Source organism: Thunnus thynnus, chromosome 10, assembly GCF_963924715.1.
Source record: "Thunnus thynnus chromosome 10, fThuThy2.1, whole genome shotgun sequence".
NCBI lineage: Eukaryota > Metazoa > Chordata > Actinopteri > Scombriformes > Scombridae > Thunnus > Thunnus thynnus.
The window spans coordinates 13167977-13188013 of record NC_089526.1 but is presented as its reverse complement, the minus strand read 5'-3'; the positions used below and the strand labels follow the sequence as shown (position 1 = coordinate 13188013).

Sequence of the window (20037 nt, the reverse complement as noted above, 5' to 3'; positions counted from 1 at the left end):
CTGCTGATGTATCTCATGGGAGATGATCACTTGTACTCTGTGCCTACATCTGATAGATTTGCAGCTCTTAGGTAAATAATACTCAATACGAACGAGACATTATTTAGTTTTGAAACATCAAAGACGAATAGAGAAATGAGTGCTGCATGTGTGTGTCATCCTCTAGCAAAATACTGTATCTAATAAAGATGATAAACAGAGGGCTGCTTTTCGTCTCCTTTAGCTTTCTCCCAGGAGTCGTACCAGAGCCGCCTCTCTCTACATCACCGGTAAAGCGACGGACTCAGTCCCTCAGTGCGTTGCCCAAAGATGGAGACAAGAGCAGCCCTGGAAAGGTAGTCTTTCTGCTGCTCCCACCAGAACATTAAAATTCTCCATGCTCCATTCACTAAAATATGTAACGTAATATCTCTTTGTCTTTCTTGCTCACTTATACAGAGAGAGAAGGACCACATCCGGCGACCAATGAATGCATTTATGATTTTCAGTAAGCGCCATCGAGCATTGGTGCACCAGCGGCACCCAAACCAGGACAACAGGACAGTTAGCAAGATTCTTGGGGAGTGGTGGTACGCTCTGGGACCCAAGGAGAAACAAAAGTATCATGATTTGGCCTTTCAGGTACACAGATGCATTTTCAAACCAAATACAAGAGTTAATCACATGCTTTAGTCTAATCATGAGGCATTATTTTTGATTTTTTTTTTTTTTTTTTGCTCAAACTCCCTCCCTCTCCCTGTGCCAGGTTAAAGAGGCCCACTTTAAGGCTCACCCAGACTGGAAGTGGTGCAACAAAGACAGGAAGAAGTCCAGCTCCGAAGGGCGAGGGGTACCAGGGGGCAAAGATATCAGAGAGAGGAGCATGTCTGAGTCCACAGGTTGGTCTCACTCAGCTCTCACAATGCACAAAATACACATAAATCTATTTTTAGTAACATCTGTCTCTTACAGTTTTCTTATCCTCGCCAGTCCTTTTAACAGTCCTGTTTTTTCCCCCCTTTGATAGAGCCTCATTCTGTGGAGCTGAAAGGGGTTGGTCCAGGTCTGGTGGGTGTGTCCGAGACGAGTACAGGAGAAGGTCATGTGGGCCAGCTTACCCGTCCCCGAGCTTTCTCTCAAAGTGCCATGCACAGCCTGGAGCGGAGTGATAGGGGTAATACACAGGCCCTGGCAGAACTGGCACAGGTAAGAGAGCAGAACATGAGCACATTATGCAACTTTAAACATCAATTGGAGACAATCATCACTGCTAGAGACATAAACGGTGCTCTGCTGCTGTTTTTGTAAACATGACTTGATTTAAAAAGGAAAAAAAGATTTGTTTGGCAGATTTGTCTTTCACAAACATGGAACAGACTGTATTTTTTAACAGTGTGGCAGTTGACACACCGAGCATATACACATAATATAACACACTAATCGGATTGCAACTTGTTTCAAAAACGTTTCTGCAATAAGGTCTCTTACCTCATGATTTCAGATGTGTGGGGATGGAGGCAGTCAGTTTTCGAGTCATGCCCCACCCTTATCGCAGTCTCAGCGGGGAGTCAGCGAGGACATGACCAGTGATGAGGAGCGTATGGTCATCTGTGAGGAGGAGGGAGATGATGATGTCATTGGTGAGAAATCAGAACTACTCCGTTCATGAAGCCAAATGTTAGATTAGAGATGCTGAATTCCCTTCATTGCTTCCATTGACACCGATCCACTTTGTAAATATCCAGCAGCTGTATGTGGAATTTTAGTTAATTGCTACAATGGGATTCTCAATCAGAAGTAATATTAGTAAGTAGTAATATTATAGTATATTAGTTGCATTGAATGTCAAGTGTAGCTGTAGTGTATGTATCTCTTTTCCACAGAGGACCCTTATCCAAGCAGTTCCATAGACCTCAAATGTAAGGAGCGGGTGACTGACAGCGATAGTGAGAACGGTTCTGGAGACGAACATGATCGGAAGGTAACCAGCTTCAACAATGATTTGTCTCCTGTTGTTGATCTTATTAACTTGTCCTGTACAGACTGACTTTAAAATGACTACAGACTGGAAAGATTGTAAAGTATTTTCCCTCAGTTATATCTGTGTTTTCTCAAAATATTTTTTTTCTGTCTGTCTACCTTTTTCAGAGAGTTTTTGCTCCAGTCATCTGCTCCTCTGCATCGTCATCTTCCTCACATCCTACACATCATGGCAGGAGTGTCTCACTGTCCTCTTATCCCACCAGCAAGCGTTATGATGAGGGGAGATCAGGAGGAGGAGGAGGAGGAGGAGGAGGGTTTTCAGACCACAGGAGGAAGGGAGGAGGAGAGGTAGAGGGTAAGGACACATTTGGGGGTGAGGGTGGAGGAGGAGGCCTGCAAGCCCCCTCTCTCTCCCTCTCTTCTGGCCAGTCAGTTATCTCCACTTCTCCAGCTGGAGGGCCCCCTCCCTCATCAGTGGGTTCACTGGGTGCGAACCCACTCCTGGGCATTGGCGCTGTGAGGGTGGCCTCCACGGTGGTGACCAATGTAATGCGTCCTGTTATCAGCACACCTCTCCCCATCGCCAGCAAACCCAGAGACGGAGGTACGTCATCCAGCCCGCACCCACCAGAGAGGAAGTCCCTGACGCCCCAGCACCAGCCACAACTTCTGATTGGTTCAGGATCAGGAGGCGGGGCCGCAGCCACAGGGGGTGGGTACTACTCTTCATCATCACCTAATCCCATAGGTGCAGGTGTTGGCTCAGGTGGAGTAGTGACTAATTTGGTGTTAGGAGGGGCTCTCTCTGCCCAGCCTGCTGTACAGCTCATCACCCCATCCCCCCAGCCCTCCCAGCAGCAGGCCTTTTCCTCCACCGCTGTTTCAGCACCGCATAGCCAAACCAACGGGCCCCTGCCTTTGCCCCTGCTTCAGCCCCAGTTCCTTCCCGCCTCTTCCCTAGCACCCCCCGGGGGTAAGGGGATCACGCAAGTTCAATACATCCTGCCCACCCTACCTGCCAACACCAACCCCAAGAGTCCCCCTCAGCACCTCAGCCAGCCAACCAGTATCTTCAACCTGCCCACAGCTCCACCTGCACACATGTCCTTGGCCAATGGAAAGCAGCAAGGTTCAAGTTCACTGACAGGATATACGTCCAGCCCAGCTGTCGGAGTGGTCAGCCCAGGAACTAGAGGTGAGAGCTTATATAAGTCACCCTGACGGACAGTAAGGCACATGTACATAATAATCTGTGGTGACTCCTAATTTAAAGCTTATTCTTCCCCTTTCTCTGCTTTTGCCTCAGTGCAAACACAGTCTCCAGTGCTCCAGGGTAAAATGATTGTTCCCATGGCAACAGTACGGACTGCACCAGCCCCTGCCCAGCAGTTTCCCATTGTGGCTCCACCTCTTCCTGTCCAGAATGGTGCTCAGACAGGAAGCAAGGTCAGTGAGCTGGAGAACCTGGAGATACTGAAATGAGAACTTAATCGCGTTAAGTAAAGACAGATCATTAGCACGCAACTGCCAGTGCTCATTCATAAAACTGTGTTTGTCCTACATCTTTCTTTATGGTTCTCTCCTTCCATGTTTCTCCAGATTATCCAGATAGCTCCGATGCCTATGGTTCAGTCGCAGCTCCCTCAGGGCGGAGCTGTCCACCCTGCCAGCCCCTACCCTGTAACAGTGGGCACAGCTGCAGTGGTGGCTCCAGTGTCAGCTCCCTCCCAGGCTGTACTACTGCCGCCAGCGCCTACCAGGTATGAAACAACACACAAACTGCCATGAGAGAATGCATATGGATCCTATAGTTCTTGAACCTACACTGCACCCCTTTGGGGCTTTTCAGTTTTCACTGGTTCATCCACTCCTGACTTAATAAACTCTGGCAAACGAAAAACACAGACCACAACAAGAATACTATGTCAAATAGCAGTTTCAAGTAACTGTGGGCTTATAGTTTGTGCTTATGTGGTGAATGTCACCCCTTTGGCACACCAGAACGAACAAAAATAAGAGCACAGATGAGTTTTTACTCACTTAATTGACTGTAAACTCTTTTATTTTCATGAGACTAAACCCACCTACCTGTGACTGAAAGAACGCTCTTTCAGATGTTTACTTCACCCTGTGATTATAAATCTCAATTTAACACTTTGGTAGCATTTTTGCAAACACAAAAGTCGCTCTACTATTCTGCCTAATAAGGTAGTATCTTAAGTAGTAATATTTCAAAATTGTGGTGGGAGTTGGAATACCGTACTGCGTGATAAAAACACAAAATGTTATGATATAAATGTGTGACTTTGCCTTCTTAAAATAGCTGTGCAATAAAATTTAAATGCTGCGTGCAAGGAAATTAAAATTAAAAATGTTATAAACCCTTTTATAAAGAAAATGATGTGAATGAATAAGAGGAAAAAAAACATTCACCCCCATTGGTCAGATTACCAGACAATTTGTTCTAAGTTTTCAACTTGAAATGATGAAAACCAAGTAAAATGCTTTTCCTACAAAATAAACAGCGTGTGAGAAAAATTAGGAATTAACTGGGAGCCAAAATGTGACTTACTCATTTTCCATTTTTCAAATCTAACAGGAACAGCTTGGGTGCTGTCGGCTTGTGTTAAAAAGGTTTGTAATTCAAACTAATGAATGAAATTTATTACCACCACTAGTGGGGTTACTGAAGTGCGGGCAAGCCTCCCCCCAGCGCTGTAGATGGTCAGTAATCAAGCAGTGAGGATAAATGGTCAGTCAGTGACAAAAAGTTTTATTTTTCATCACTGAGACAGCCTGTATGATGGTTCCTCTCCCTTGATGACAGTATTTTCCAACTCACTGCTGCCACCATGGCACGGAGGGAAGAAAGGGATTTAAAGTTCCCTTAATGCATGGTCATTGCTGTAACAGCCCAAAAGCCATTAATTAACAGAGACATGAACCCAACAATGTTACAGATCAGATGCCTGAAAGGGGCTATAAACAAATTATGTGCTAGTTAAGCCTGACTCAGCTCTGACAAACAGGCACCCATTTATGAACATACGCCAGCTGGATTGCTGTTGATCTCAGTAGTGGTACCGTCTTCTTCAGTTTCTTTCTACTCAATAGCTGAGGTTACATCAGCCAAATTTTTTTTCTGTATGAAATAAATCCAACTGATGGTTGCTATGAACGTATTTATATAATGCTCCTGAAGGAAAATGGATAAGGTGTTTGTATGTGTGTTCAAGAATAAATATTTTAAGTTCTAACACATAGGCAAACATTTGGAAAAGATGGACAAGCTTTGAACACCATAATTGGTTTACTTTTGCGCTTTCTGTTGAAGCAACATTTCTTTCCAAATGTACTACTCCTGCAGTTATTAGACAAGAGAAGGCAAGCCACTGGTAGGACAAGCAGTAATTCACAATCTCCCTGACAATAAAGTAGTAAACATCACTTACCCAAAATAATTCCCCTGGAACCGTCTTGGACTCGGGTGAGCATGCACAGAAAGTGTGTACTTTTTCCAAAAATAGAAACCAATCAGAAGGAACAGGAACATTTTCACCCAATAAAAGGACAATAAAAGGTTTATTCAACCTTTTCAAACAGAATGAAATACCTGTCAAAATGGGCCAGTTTGTGCCTGTCAAGGTTTTAAACGAGGCAGTTTATTTCTGAGTGGTTAAAAATGGACATAATGTCAACTCATGAAGCTTTTGCTGATTACTGTTAAACTGTTGTGTTGCCAGCAAAATAATTATATTGGCTTTCTCTTGTAGTTTATGGATTGAGGTAACTCCAGCTTTGTTTTTGTACTTGATTGAGTTAAGTTGGGATAAATTATAAATCAGGAAACTGTATTATTTCTTATGGCAGGGATGTCCACATTTCTTAAAGCAAAGTGAGTAGACAATGTGAGAAACAAAAACTCCAGCAGGGGTGCAGCTGTAGCAGTGCGGCTCTATTCTGGATGTGTTAGTCATGCTGCTGGTGGCCCGAGCTGCCTCTGCCTGCCACCCCCACACTACCTCTCAGCTCCTCACACACACACACACACACACACACACTCATACACACACATAGCACTAGTCATCCAGTGCTGCTTGCTGTGATGTACACTCACCCTCTGACCTCCACTGCAGCAGTTCTCTTTTTGTCTTCCTCTTTCCTTCTAATCATGCTTCTGTTCTCTTTACTTATATTCTGTCTCGTTATTATACCTGAACACCTGCTGTCAACCACCGCTGCACCTTTATCAACATTTTTCATCGCAAAAACATTAATCTTCCCTTCCTCTGTCTCTCTTTGCCCATTAATTTTCATATTTCTCCCTCATATTTTCTTCTAATCACCTCTCCTGTTTCTGTATCTCCTATACATCCAGGATCACCTATGTCCAGTCCACTCCAGGGGTCCCATCCACCCTGCCTCTGGTCTCCACGACGACAGGCTCTTCCCCCACCCAGCAAGCGCTGCCAGTGCCTGGATCTGCATATGTTCCATCTCCCCTAGCAACACTTGGGTTCACAGCCATCGCACCACCTGGACAGACCCTGGTTCAGCCGCTGATTGCAGGTCGGTGCCGTGGACAGATGTATTCATAGTTTCTGCTCTTTCCACATTCTGTGATTTAAAATGTGTTGTATAAAATGGTCTATATGAGCTACAGTTTCCACAGTTTTACTTTCACATGTTTGTTTGTGATTGAAAAGATATGTCAATGTCTGTTTTGACATCATCTTGTGTAATTGTGTAAACAGAGAATTTAGAAAACAATGTGACTGTATTTGGACTTGAATATGTCAAAAGCACGTCCACTATGAAAAATCAGTCATGCTGACAGCTGTAAAAAGATTGAATCACTAATTTGTTATATTAATCATCAACAAAGAAGCAATATGGACATTTATTCAAGTGAAAATGTTATGAGTTATCACTTTGTGTCCTTCATCCAGGTCAGCCACCGCTGCTAGCCGCAGCTCAGTCTCCACAGCCCTCCACCTCAGCCCCTGCCTCAGGCGCCGGGGGCCAGATAGTGACCGCAATCTACCCTCCTTCACCTAGTGTCACCATGGCAACAGGGGTGGTCTCCATGACAGCAGTACCCCCCAGCGTGGTCTACTCTGTCTCTAGTCCCTCCAGCGTTTCTCCCCACATCCTGCCCAAACACACAGCCACCCCTGCCACAATCATGCACCCACATCCAGACAGACAGGCGGACAGGCACCTGCCTCCGGACAGACCCACAGATCGACAAACTGACAGGCAGGCTGAGAGGCAGACAGAACTGCTGACGCATTCGGACAGACAGCTGGAGAGGCAGATGCAGACCTCCAGCAGTAGCACCTCAGTGGCACCTCCCAGTGGCTCAACTGTTTCCATACGGCCTTGCAGCCCTCCACTCCAGATCCAAACACCTGGTATGACTGCACTTTGTTTTTATCCAAGACTAAATGGGCTAAAGGCTGTAATTTGTAGCAAATTATTTTGTTGATATGTTTTTTTAACTTTTCTTCATCCTTCTGTTTTACAGCCAGTACACCAGGTACACCCAAACTAACCCAGCTTCCAGTCAGAACCCCTCAGAAAGTGAAGGCAACAGTGGCGAACATCCCTGTGGGCAGCTATGAAGGAGGAGGTCGTGGAAAGGAGAGAGAGAGGGAGAAGGATAGGGAGAGGGAGAGGGAGAGGGAGAGGGAACGAGAGCGGGAAAAGGAGAGGGAGAGAGAAGCTGCAGCCAACAGTCATTTCTCCTTTGATCCTGAACCGCCGGGGCAGATGGGGTCTCCATCAATGCATCCTGCTGAGGAGCCGCCATCCTCTGACAGACCCCCAGAGGGCTCCAGCGCAGCAGACTCCTCTGACACACGTAACAGGGAAAGCACAAGCACCAAAGAGGTGAGAGGAACATCACACACCGGCTTTCACTGTAACACAAACAACAAGAAACTACCCTGTAGTGATCCACACACAGTATCTCTGTGATCTTGTATAATATATCTGTATTTAACTTTTTGTGCAGGCTGGATGGAAGGAATCCCTCCCCTCCTCTCCTCTCCCCCCTCCATCAGCCACAGAACCCACCCTGCCACCCCCACAGACTGATAAAGATGGTCCTACACCCAAAAAGGTCAAAGCCCGTCCACCACCACTGAAGAAGACTTTTGACTCTGTGGACAAGTGAGTTAAAACGTTTGTGAATCTTTTGTCTAAGTCAGAAATGAATGAAAGACAGTGTATATATACTGTGTATTGTGTGTTTGTGTGTGTGCTGGTCCGGCAGGGTGCTGTCAGAGGTGTATTTCGAGGAGCGCTTTGCCGAGCTGCCAGAGTTTCGGCCTGAGGAGGTCCTTCCTTCACCCACCCTGCAGAGTCTGGCCACTTCACCCCGCGCCATTCTGGGCAGCTATCGCCGCAAGAGAAAGAACTCAACAGGTCTCACTCACAAAAGCATTTAATCATACTCTGAATAAATCATTTTAGATGTAGGGTAGTTCATGAATGTGCAAGCATCTGGCAAACAGCAGATATTCACAGCGTTAATTGACTTAAGTTTTACAATACTCCTTTCAAATTTTTGTGATGGATCCTGGTAATCATAGTCGCTTTACTTTCACTTGTGTGCATGTGTCTCATTAGTGTAATTGAAAATTAAAACCATTTTTTGGACCAAAGTTGAACCAGAATCATAGATGTTACACAATTTCCCATTTTTGTTTTGCAAAGTCTATTGATACCTTCTTAAAATAAATATGTAATTTGATATAAATGTCACTTTGTGTGCTGGGTTTTAATGATTCTTCTGTGTTGCCCAGATCTGGACTCAGCCACTGATGATCAAGTCTCTCCTAAGAGAAAGAGTCGGCGGCGCTCAAGCTGCAGCTCTGAGCCCAACACGCCTAAAAGTGCTGCCAAGTGTGAGGGAGACATCTTCACCTTTGACAGACCAGGTAACACACAGCAAAGGGCAAGATTGAAGTAAATGGAGTTGATGCTACATGCACAGACAAATGCATTTCATACATTAATTTACTATTGACAAAATGATTCCTTAATTAAATGTTTATTTTGGGCAGATGATGCAGGTTGTAGAGGGTAGAGTTGTAGTATGAGGGGATTAAGGTTTGTATACGCAGTTTTTGCACTTTGCTTGTTTGTAATCCTGTAATCCTTGAATTTTGAAATAAATTTCTCCTCTGTGGTTGGCTTGGTTTTAAAATTGATCGTTTTAATGAGGAAATAGAAAAGACACAGTTAACACTCGTAGACATCCAATTACTTGCAGGGCAAAGGTGGCATGCTTGTATTAAAAAGCTTTTAGTTAATATTGTTTCACAGTATGCAACAGCAAAAATGTGTAATTATTTAAATAAGGAATGGAGAAATTTACAGGCCAAAAAAAAACCCCAAAAGAGACGTTAGGATTAGTTTGACTAGGAATCTGAAAATATATGGGTCAGATAGGAATCACTGACAAATCCGAAATGTTTTATCCAACTGTATTTTTCCTGCTTGATCCCACCACAGAGAGTGTATCAAAGATGATGAGACCTGAAATATCATGAACAAAGATGTTTATCATTATTGTAACTAGTTTTCCTGAAGGCTCAGCTCCTCCACCTGTATGTCCCTTTCTCAGGCACAGACGGAGAAGACATCCTGGCAGAACTGGAGTTTGAAAAAGTGCCGTACTCCTCCCTGCGACGCACACTGGACCAGAGGAGAGCCCTGGTCATGCAGCTGTTCCAGGAGCAGGGCTTCTTTCCATCAGGTTAGACACAAATGATACATCTATACACACATACACACACCTTTATATACAAGCATTTTCAGAATGAGTTTCCATTTGATGACATATATTTGTGGGTTTTTTTGTTATCCTGCTTCCAGCTCAGGCCACTGCAGCCTTCCAGACGAGATACTCCGATATATTTCCCACAAAGGTGTGTCTGCAGCTGAAGATCAGAGAGGTCCGGCAGAAGATCATGCAGACGGCTGCCCCCTCTGATTCCTCTGGTTTAGGCATGCCTGACTCAATCTGCTCCCTGCCTGGACCCTCTGGTTCCCAGTCAGGAGAGGGATCTGGGAGAGGAGGCGGGGACCTGCAGGATGAAGAAGTGGAGCACGGGACAGAAGCGAGTCCAGAGGACCCGCGTGATTCGCAGGACTCTTCTAGATGAGGAATACTGACAAGTTCAATTGACCAGTCAGTGACTGCTGAAGTCACGTCTTTCCAACCCCAACACGCTTTCACGCTTTTTACTTTTCTTTTTTTTTTTTTTTTTGGCCATACTCTCCACTGGTCAGTTACTGGTTTCTTTCCATCCTCAGCAGCCAACCTTTGAGAGTGAGAGACATTTGTATGCAATGCTGGGACTTTTTATTTTGTAATGTGATTCCCTTGTACCAAAAAAGGACACGTGAAAAACCAGTGGCACAAAACTACCACGTAACACCACCTCAACACAAATACACACACCCTGCAAACTCTTAATTCCCGCACTTGAATCAGCACTCTGTATTTACCACCTTGGAGAAAACCTCCCATTGATGCCAGTGAACGAAGGACCATTGTGTACAGCTGCACTCTTTCGCCTTGAAGAAAGGGTTCTCGTTTTGGACGCGGAGACCAGCTTAACCCCCTTCTGAGATGGTGAAAAGTCAGCGGGTTTAAAAATAGAGGACGTTACGGTTTATGTTTTGATATTTGTTTTGTTTTAAATCTGGTTAGAGGAGGGGAAAGCAGTAAATTGCTGCTCGAGGAACAACCTGTAGACTTTAAACTGTTTTACGCTTGTATCTTGTTTCTGCTGACATTAGGGGGCTGGGCCCTCAACAGCCAGAAACTATTTGATTTGACAGAGTACCCATTGCTATGGACCTGGAAAGATCTTTTCACCAGTTCTTTTGCTCAGTTGTATTACTCAAATGTAGACCTTCAGGAGAGGTCGACTAGGAGTGACTGAAAAATTGACTAAAACTTAAGTGGACTTCTGGCAGTGCCATCATTCCTGCAATTACCTGTCTGGCCAAGTCCTCCCTTCTCGCGACTGACCCTAGCACATGCCAGTAGGTGGGAACCAAGCATTCCTGTGCCTCTCATTCGCTAGCCATGAAGGAAGGAGGTGGGTCAGAGTCAATGGGCACATCCTGGCTCTTTGTTGTAGAGGTCAGGCTGATAAGACCTTAAATCCTCTATTGCCAAGCAGTTTTATTAACTTTTTTTAAACAATATTTTGATTTGAATTTAACATTGTCATATTCAGTTTGTTGTTGTACTATTCCTATGGCTATTATTACTCCTCATATCATTGCAGTGATTGGTCCTCAGTTCTGTTCTCATTGCTGGCAGTTGTTTCCTTCATTTCTGCCGACTTTTACTCGTGTTTTTTTTTTTATATATAATTTTGGAGGCAGGTGACACATGCTGCTTCACACCTGTACAGTTCCTCCATTGTAGTCTTCCCTCGACTGGCCTCTCACCTCAGCAAGGAGCTGCGGTGCAGTTATTTTTATTGTTCATTTCAAAGAGGAAGACAAACAAAACGTGGACCTTTATATTCTTTTAACAGTAATAAGCCGTATGTTTTTAGACAACCCTGTATGCCTCTCTGTCCCCCGTTAAGTTTGATTCTATAGCCTCAACACTTGTACATCTCCTTTCTCCACCTCTTTCCTTCCCTCCTTCCTCCCTTTGTCACTTTATTGCTCTCTCCAGACCTTTTTAGATGGGCGGAGAGAAAACTGGGGGAAGTGAGGGGAGGGTAATGAATCAAAGAGAGCTGGTAGGATATAATACTGGTTGTGTCTTTGTGCAAGACTTGGTTGTGTTGTAAATAATTACTGTAGAGTCAGTAGACTCATTATATTATTGATAAGGAAAAATGTCATTGAACATAAGTTGACTTTTAAGATGCCCATTACTGAAGGTAAAACACATAAAATGGAAAAAACAATAATAAATATGGCTATTAATGTTTTTGTGTTATACTTCTTGTTTTGCTGTTCCAGTATGCGAGAGGAATTTATATGAATAATTTAAGTTTGTATCTGTATCTTTCAGTATGCAAATAAAAATAGGTGTTGAATTAAAGTGATTTTATTGCTGGCAATGTGAAAAATGGGTTTTCCTTAAGCAGAAATGCAAAACACTGCAACAGCATTCCAGCCCAACATTAACAGCTGCTTATGAAAAAAAAGTTTGCACCACCTCGTTATATGATGGTGCTGAATGAGACCGCTGATGATCTTGAAAAAACATTTATTGATTTCACCTTTTTACAACAGAATATTTTGCTTCAACAGCATGACGAAACCTTTTAAAGAGGAAAAAAAAAACCACATCCTTTTCATATAAATGAGAAAATGAATCATACAAGATGACAAATGTCATCTGAGGCACAACCAATGGTCCTTAATTCATGATGAAAGCTGTATCCTTAATTTTAGTATTTTATCATTTCAATCGATTTTAATACTGATCCCTTCTTTGTAAAGGAGAGAAACTTTGGTCTGTTTGCTGAACTTATTATGAATTTTGTTGTTTTATAGTATTTATGTCCAGTATGCAATTATCTGGTTCTCTGAACTGCTCAGTAGTTAATTAGTCTTTCTTTCAGTCAGTTTTAAGACTAGCATTAGACTCATCAATTCAGTGATAGTTCTCAAGAATTAATTCTTGTTTTTGTCGACTGCCGCCGGTCCTCAGAGTTGCAGTCCGTCCACAGCGACCGTGTCCATGGCGAGGCCGTTCTCCAAAGCTGTGTGATAGATCTCCAAGGCCTGCTCCAGAGGCAGCGCTCCTCCCTCGCTGGTCTCAATGATGGCTATGGTCTCACCAAACTCATTACACATGATAGTGGGGGTGCCCTGCGCCTATGAGGAGGAAACAGAATTCAGATTTAGTTTAGTTTTAACTAAGAACTCAGAATGTGTGCACAGACAAATTTCTAGGCTGATTAAACTTTATCCAGACTATTTTTTTTTTTCAACTATTAAAAGTCAAAAGTCCACCGTATATTAATGGTTTACTTGACAGGACTAAGCTTAGTTCCTACGCAAACCAGCTCATGTCATTTTCATGTAATCAGTACTTTCAAATGGTAATATGATTTTTAGCGATGAGGTGATTTGGGAATCCATTCTGACCTGCTGAAGATCTGAGGCTTGGATCTGGATGAGCTGAGGCTGCCCGTTAGCTAGTTCCACAGCCGAGGCGTCAACTACTGCCACAGCAGAGCTGGTCTCCATGGCAGCTTGGGCAGCAGCCTCTCCATCCAGCCTCTGCTGCCTGGCATGGGTCTTTTTGTGGTTCCTCAGGTTGGAGAAGGTCTTGAAGGCTTTACCACACTGAGGACATACGTGCGGCCGTTCGCCTGTGTGTGTTCGACGGTGCTCGGCCAGGTGCATACTCTGAATGAAACCCTTTCCGCACACTTCACAGCGGAATGGACGTTCACCCGAGTGCGTGCGCAGGTGCTCCCGCAGGTGTGTGTTCTGACGAAAGCGCTTGCCGCACACTTGGCAGGGAAATGGGCGCTCACCAGTGTGAACCCGCTGGTGAAGTGCGACTCCAGAGGAAGACACAAACAGTTTGCCGCAGACGGGGCACTGGTGGGCTTTGGGCCGCTTCCCTGAGGTGCAGCGCGGCCGCCCAGGGCCCAAGGCGAAGTGGCTCAGTCTGTGAAGTCGTAAGTTGGCAGAAGAATTGAGCTTCTTCCCACAAATGTTGCAGTCTAGGCCCCCTCGCACCAGATTTGTTGAATCTTCTGGCTCCGTCTCTAGTGTGGTTGAAGTGGAGGGCTCTGAGGTGAGCTCTTTGCTCAACTGTCCCTGCATGTGGGTGTCCTTACTCACCTCTGTCCCTGCACCAGCTTGTACCAGGGTGGGGTGCAGCTCCAGACAGTGGCTGTCTCGTTGCCTCCTGGTCAGGAAGCCGGCCTCACAGTGGGGACATGGGAAAGGGGCCGGAGCTCCTGGGTGTTGGGTGTAACGATGTGCTGCTAGCTTGGTGGGCCAGCGGAAGGTGGCAGGGCAGTCCGGGCAGCACAGGGTTGCAGCATTGGAGTGCAGCAGGCTGTGCTGACGGAGGTTGGAGGACTGGGAGAAGGAGCGGTGGCAAACATCACAGCGGTACGGGCGCACGCCAGAGTGAATGAGGTTGTGCCGCATTAGATTGGCTAGAGATGAGAAGGTTTTGCCGCAGTCAGAACATTGGAATGGGCGCTCGCCGGTATGTGTACGGATATGGTTGCGCACATGGATCTGCTTCTTAAAAGACTTGCCACAGATGCCACAAATAAAGCTGCGCTCTGTGACATGTGACTTGCGTCGATGGTGAACTAGCTGCAGCTGCGAGGGGAACGTCTTAGAGCATGTACGACAAGAGAAAGGTCCTTTATCTGATGATGCAGCTGGAGCAGCTTCTACTGAGCCAGAGGAGCTGGACGTGACTTCTACACCAGTGTCATTCAAGGGAGCAGATTTCGTAGCTAAGCCACATTTGGTAGCACCGTCAACCTTTGCGGTGTCATTACTGCCTTCAAGTGACGCAGACACCTCCACGTCCATGTCCTCCCCCTGCTTCTCCACTTCACTTCCTTCCACTTTGCTCTGGGAACTGTGTGTTGAATCTTCTCCCAATTTTTCCATCTCTTCCTCTGTGAGAGGGGCCAGCAGGTTTATCTTTGCCTTGTCAGTGTGAGAATTCTTCTTCTCTCTCGCTCTCTGAAGGATGGCAAGAGCAGAGAGAGATGCTCTTCTTGGGGCTGAGACCTAGAGAAGACAACAGGTATATGTCAGATATAAATATACATATATACTAACAATTAGGAGGGGGTATGATTATTTTACTACCATGGAGACAGGGGCGGGTGTGCCAGGTGTATCCTGGTTGAGGTGGGTTCGACGGTGGTAGAGGTACTTGGTCATGTTGGTAAAGGTTTTGTTGCAGAACTGACATTTGTGAAGAGGGTCTGCAGTGTGGGACTTCCTGTAAGACACAAGGATGGAAAAAATAAACAGACAAGAAAAGAATCAAAAGCTTCTATCAGCTTTTCGCTGTTATCTAGGCCGCTGTGATGTCCTCGAGCCTTTTACCTGTGCATGATGAGAGTCATCTCAGTGGTGAAACCGTGACCACAGTCCACACACAGATACCTGGCTACGCCCGAGTGAGTGCGCATGTGCGTCTGCAGTGATGTTGCCTTCTTGAAGACCTTGCCGCACTCTGGGCATTCGTGCGTGCCCTGTTCATGCACACGCTTGTGAGCAGTCAACCGGTTGATGGAGGTGAAGGTGCGGTTGCAGAGCTCACACTGTTGGGGTTTGGCCCAGACTGCCGCTCTCTTCTCCGCTACTCTAATCTTAACGTCCTCCACCTTTTCTGCAGTTTCCTCTCTCCCTCGCACCTCTTCAAAGCCAGTCATGACCCCCGCTTCTCCACTCTCTTTGTCCTGACCCAGGAAGTGCTCCCCCTGGTGCTGGAGAAAGTCCTCTGGGGTCTGGAAGAGAAGGGAGCATTCTGAGCATTCATAAGGGTGGATGACCACCATCTCTGTTGGCTGCTGCTGGGTGTCATCCTGGACCCTGGGGGCCAACCTTAACTCCAGTCTCTGGACACCGTTCTCCAGGACCCCCAGCTTTGCTGAGGAGCCTCGCCCCACAGCAGGCAACAGAGGGGGAAGCTTGGAGCGGCGCTGAGCAGGAGTGGTGGAGCTGTCCGCCAGGGCCTGAGCTGTGAGAATTTGGAGGTGCATGGTGGCAGAGCCGGGGGTTGGCGTCACTGGAGGCAACAGGGCGGAGCGGGCGGGTGTGGAAGGTTTAGAGGGAGACTGACGTTTCTTCTGTTGTTGCTGCTGCTGGGCCAGTACCTGGAGCAGATACAAAGAATTTTATGACCATGAAACCTACAACCCTTCATTTTATTTTGGAATAAATGCCTCTATGATGTTGTTTAAATCCAAATACCTGTGCCAAAATCTCCCCGGCCTGCTGTTCACTCAGCACGTAGTTCTGCACATTGTTCAGAGGAACGACGGTGCCATCAGGCTGTAGCACATACTCCTGTTTCAGGAACAACACACACAAGTTATGAATTTTTTTACAGATCATGAATGCAGTGTGACAAAAAGTAAGTGCCGCCTGATATTTCCTCATTAATTTTAGAATATGCTGACAGTTTAGAACTGCGGTCACTCTTGAGTCATCTCTTTTAGGAGGTTATCAAATGCTTTGAAGACTGGATGTCTGCATTTCGCCTGTGATGCTCATTCAAGGTAATATTTACTAGAATTACGGTGCAGTCGCAGCTCGTTGATCCGTGCTGGCCTGTACAACCCAAATCAGAGAGTCACTGAGATAAACGTTTTACTTTGGTGCTGTCTGAATGCAATCTATAGTGTACAGGACAGATCTGAATGTAATGAATGCAAAGTCAGAAATGGTTCATCGTTTCCATTCTTATAAAAAATATTTAAAGTGTCATCCAGAGATTTCTCAGAGCACTTGATTTAGAACTTGTAGGGAAACACTAATCGAAACTAACACTGGTTTTAGACTGTGGGCACAAATATCTTAACTGAATGACTCAGCACATTGGAAAATATAAGAATATTACTGCTATTCCTCTCTCTATATGTCTCACTGTAAATCTTACTCCTCTACAATGAGATTCGACCTGGTATTATTAAGTACCAGTTTGTGTGTCAAAATGTGTTTTTCACACCTCATACTGCAGACCAACTCTGCTTTGATTGTCTAGGACAAAAAATAAATAATGTAATACACTTGATAATTTAGATGTAGTACTAGGATGTGAATAAGTCTGCAGAATATAGCCTACATCACTTACTACTGTAGCTCAATATGCATGGTTTATTTTTCAGTTACCTTGCAATAACATGATATTGGTGCAACTGAACTAAGTTCATGTAACAATTTATCTTGACAGATAAAATAATTTGGACTGTGTTATGAAGCCAAGATATGTCCACCACCAAATGATCCATTGGTGTGGCACCAACAATTTACTGAGGAACTGCATCAGTCAGTTTATGAAATTATCAAATATTGAGATAATGACAGAAAGGCTGCCTTTGTATTAACACAGTAAAAGGGAAATTAATTCTACTTTCCAGATTCGAGCAAAAATGTTTTAAAGTTGCATCTGAATCAGTTTCTCATGAACGTTTCCGCCTGATGTTTGGTCCCTTACCGTGGTCTCAGTGTTACTGTGTGTACTGCTCCTGCTGTGGGTCCGCCGGTGCTCCAGCCAGGTTTCAGGTGAGTCAAACAGTGCCAGACAGTCAAGACACTGGTACTGGACCGGTCCAGACAACTGAGCATCGGACCCGGCTTCCTCTGTCTCCAGAACTTCACACAGCTCTGAGGAACGATCATACACACAGTTAGAGTTGTCGCTTTGTTTTACTAATAGCCATAAAAATGAAAAACTAAAATTGATCAAAGAGTTGAAATTGCAGTTATCTTTACAGAGAATTGTTTGCTTCTTCTGATATGACTGCATTATTACAATGCAAAAATACATTTTCTTATCAAACAGCTTAAATTCACTTGCACAGAGTGTCATCATGTTGCATCATACACTGCCAATCTAAGTTAAAGAGGTACTGCACACTAATACGTGTTTTGGGAGATGTACACTAAATCATATGACTGTATGATGAAACATCAGTGTTGGTGTTAATATTGACATTGACACCAAATTTATAGAAATCAGCATTTCATGGGTTGAAAATGTCTCAACCTGTCATCTGCTGTTGAAAATCAGCTCTTAACTCTCCGGCTGTCTGTTCATGTAGTTATCAGCTGGTAAAATCTTGTTTTAATTAAAACATAAAATCGCAGTGTAACCGGAGCTCCACCATAACTGAACCTGTCCACTGCGGAGCAGCAGCTTAATGTTTTGAAACAAGATTTTTGCTGATAACTGCAAGAACAGACAGCTGGAGAGTTAAAGATCCACAGGACGAAATGCAAAGAGGATTTCTGTTGTTTTTGTGGATTCCAGCAGTTTCAGCAGTTTCCTCCCGTGGACAGTCACAGATGGAGAGATTTCCTCCAGCAGGTCAGTGCTACTGTTAGCTCTTGAAGCTAAAACTGTCTTCATGTGAAAATAAACCAAATTAAACACAGAGAAGTTTATTTAAAAATGACTTCTAACCTGTGTAAATGTTGTTGCACTGTTTGTCTTCCTCTCATCATCATTATCATTATCATTATTATTATTATTACTATTGGCCAGGGGATGTGACTGGTGACTGAGCAACTCCTGCCCTCCTGACCCCCCCACCTGCTCCCTCTAAGCCCCTTGCCCACTTTTTTAGCATTTTTCAAAATTATGCAGTGGATGGAGTTAGACCTGGGGTGAAGTCACAGTTTAATCAGATTTCAACACACCCCAGTTTCTTAAGTATTCATACTTGCTCAAAAAATCTCTCACCTTGTTGCTCCACCTCCATCCCAGCCTCTCCCATGTGCATCTCCTGGTGCTGCAGCAGTTCCTCTGGGTTTATGAGGAGCGTCCCACACTCCAGACACTGGTATTGCTGGCCCTGCCCCATCTCTGGGACACCCTGGATGGTCATGGCCTCCTCTGCCTCCCCCTCCCCTTCTCCTTCTTGGCCAGTGTGTATCTGCTGATGGACCAGCACATCCTCTAGGGTGTTGAAGAGCTGGTGACACTCACTGCACATGTACTGGTGCTCCACATACACACCCTCTGCCTCCTCCTGTTGCTCAGCCATGCTTGTAGTGTGTGTGTGTGTGTGTGTGTGTGTGTGTTGTCTTATCTATGTTGCAAGTGTATCATAAAAAGGGCTGTCATTCACTGTGTGTGATGGGTGATCAGGCAGCGAGAGTTAACCACAAATTCACTGCTATGTCCAATGAATGAAGATTTTTCGTCCAGGAGGCCAGAATAAAAATACACCTGTAATAAACAAACAGAACAAAACAGCATTAACATAAAGTAACACTGAACTATTTTGGCCAATATCTGCTAAATCAATACATAAATCAACAGTTGTGCAAGCCTTGGCAGCCATGTAAATGATTAACATTTGATTTAAATCTTTCTGTCGCACAACGCCAACTGAAGCGTTATATTTTTCATTATTTTGTACAATAAACAGGACCAAGAGGTATTTATACAGACATAATGGAACAAATCCGAATAATAACATCGCAATTTCCAGCCGTTAGCTAACAGATGGCCCTCTGTTATTAGCAGTGCCACAACCACTCAGTAGCAGACAAACTTATCAATTAATTTATCTGCTAACCCTCGACTTCTCTGATTTTGCTCACAAATGTGCTTCATATCTTTGTTTACAGCGTGTGATGGCATACGGAGAGCTGTTGGCGGCGCTCCCTCCGATATTGCAGACCTGTTTCTCGGCACCGCGGTATCCTGACAGCGGCTGCCCGGTTCGCCGGGCGGTCCGTCAGGCGGCGCTACCCACTTTTCCCCGCAGCTCTCCGGCTACGACGGCGGGCCCTTCTTTCCCCTTACCTCTCATTTACTCTCGTTGGACAATCCCTTGTGCGGACATCACGCTTCGCTCACACGCCCGTATGTCCTCCTGTTAGTCCCTCGTTAGTCCCTTGTCATCATCTACGGCATGGAAATCAAAAAAATGCAAGGTGTCCGTGGGAAAATGCATTTCAAAGCGTGTAATGAAACGTTTGCCCGCCGTTCGCCTCCATTCTTGTGCTACTAGTCCCCGCCCAATGCGGTAGCTCGCAATGTTTCAGAATCTACGATTGGACGGCCCGACTGTCAATCATAAACGGTACTTTACTGATGGGCATTGTAGTTTTTTGTCGACTGTTAAGAGTATTTCGTACGGAGCCTCTTATGGAGAACAAAAAATGACAATTTATTATTTATGTATGAATAGATACATAAATAAATGTATGCATAAATAAATGTAAAAATAAAGAAATAGCCTTTTTCATTACCAAAATGTATACATTTATTTATGCATGCTTATGCCATTTTTGTTCTCCATAGCCTCTACAGACATGGGCAAAAAAAATTAAAAAAAAAAAAAAAAAAAA

At 44.8% G+C, this 20037-nt stretch overlaps 2 protein-coding genes across 3 annotated transcripts in view; one reads left to right on the top strand and one right to left on the bottom strand.

The window, feature by feature from the left end:
- cicb (capicua transcriptional repressor b) overlaps positions 1-12053 on the top strand; it is a 35908-nt gene extending 23855 nt beyond the window's left edge. The window contains exons 5-21 of the mRNA XM_067601063.1: positions 224-335; positions 439-621; positions 746-878; positions 1007-1185; positions 1481-1619; positions 1863-1960; positions 2128-3157; positions 3269-3408; positions 3562-3722; positions 6341-6531; positions 6912-7376; positions 7490-7854; positions 7979-8136; positions 8240-8391; positions 8772-8906; positions 9596-9727; positions 9847-12053. Coding sequence (XP_067457164.1) covers positions 224-335; positions 439-621; positions 746-878; positions 1007-1185; positions 1481-1619; positions 1863-1960; positions 2128-3157; positions 3269-3408; positions 3562-3722; positions 6341-6531; positions 6912-7376; positions 7490-7854; positions 7979-8136; positions 8240-8391; positions 8772-8906; positions 9596-9727; positions 9847-10136 — 4063 coding nt within the window. The 3' untranslated portion in view covers positions 10137-12053. The remainder of the gene's footprint in view (positions 1-223; positions 336-438; positions 622-745; positions 879-1006; positions 1186-1480; positions 1620-1862; positions 1961-2127; positions 3158-3268; positions 3409-3561; positions 3723-6340; positions 6532-6911; positions 7377-7489; positions 7855-7978; positions 8137-8239; positions 8392-8771; positions 8907-9595; positions 9728-9846) is intronic.
- Positions 12054-12200: 147 nt separating this feature from the next.
- On the bottom strand, positions 12201-19744 carry znf526 (zinc finger protein 526). Of its 2 annotated transcripts, none has more exons than XM_067601065.1 (8): positions 19490-19744; positions 18419-18907; positions 17171-17340; positions 15925-16020; positions 15055-15827; positions 14812-14947; positions 13105-14730; positions 12201-12831 (listed from the first exon to the last, which is right to left on the bottom strand). In XM_067601065.1, exons 2-8 carry the CDS (start codon positions 18720-18722, stop codon positions 12661-12663), a joined length of 3276 nt encoding a protein of 1091 aa, XP_067457166.1. In that variant the 5' UTR covers positions 18723-18907; positions 19490-19744; the 3' UTR covers positions 12201-12660. The 2 variants fall into 2 exon arrangements, with proteins under 2 accessions (XP_067457166.1, XP_067457167.1); XM_067601066.1 differs by lacking the exon at positions 19490-19744 and adding an exon at positions 19327-19426.
- Between the last annotated feature and the right edge of the window lie 293 nt (positions 19745-20037).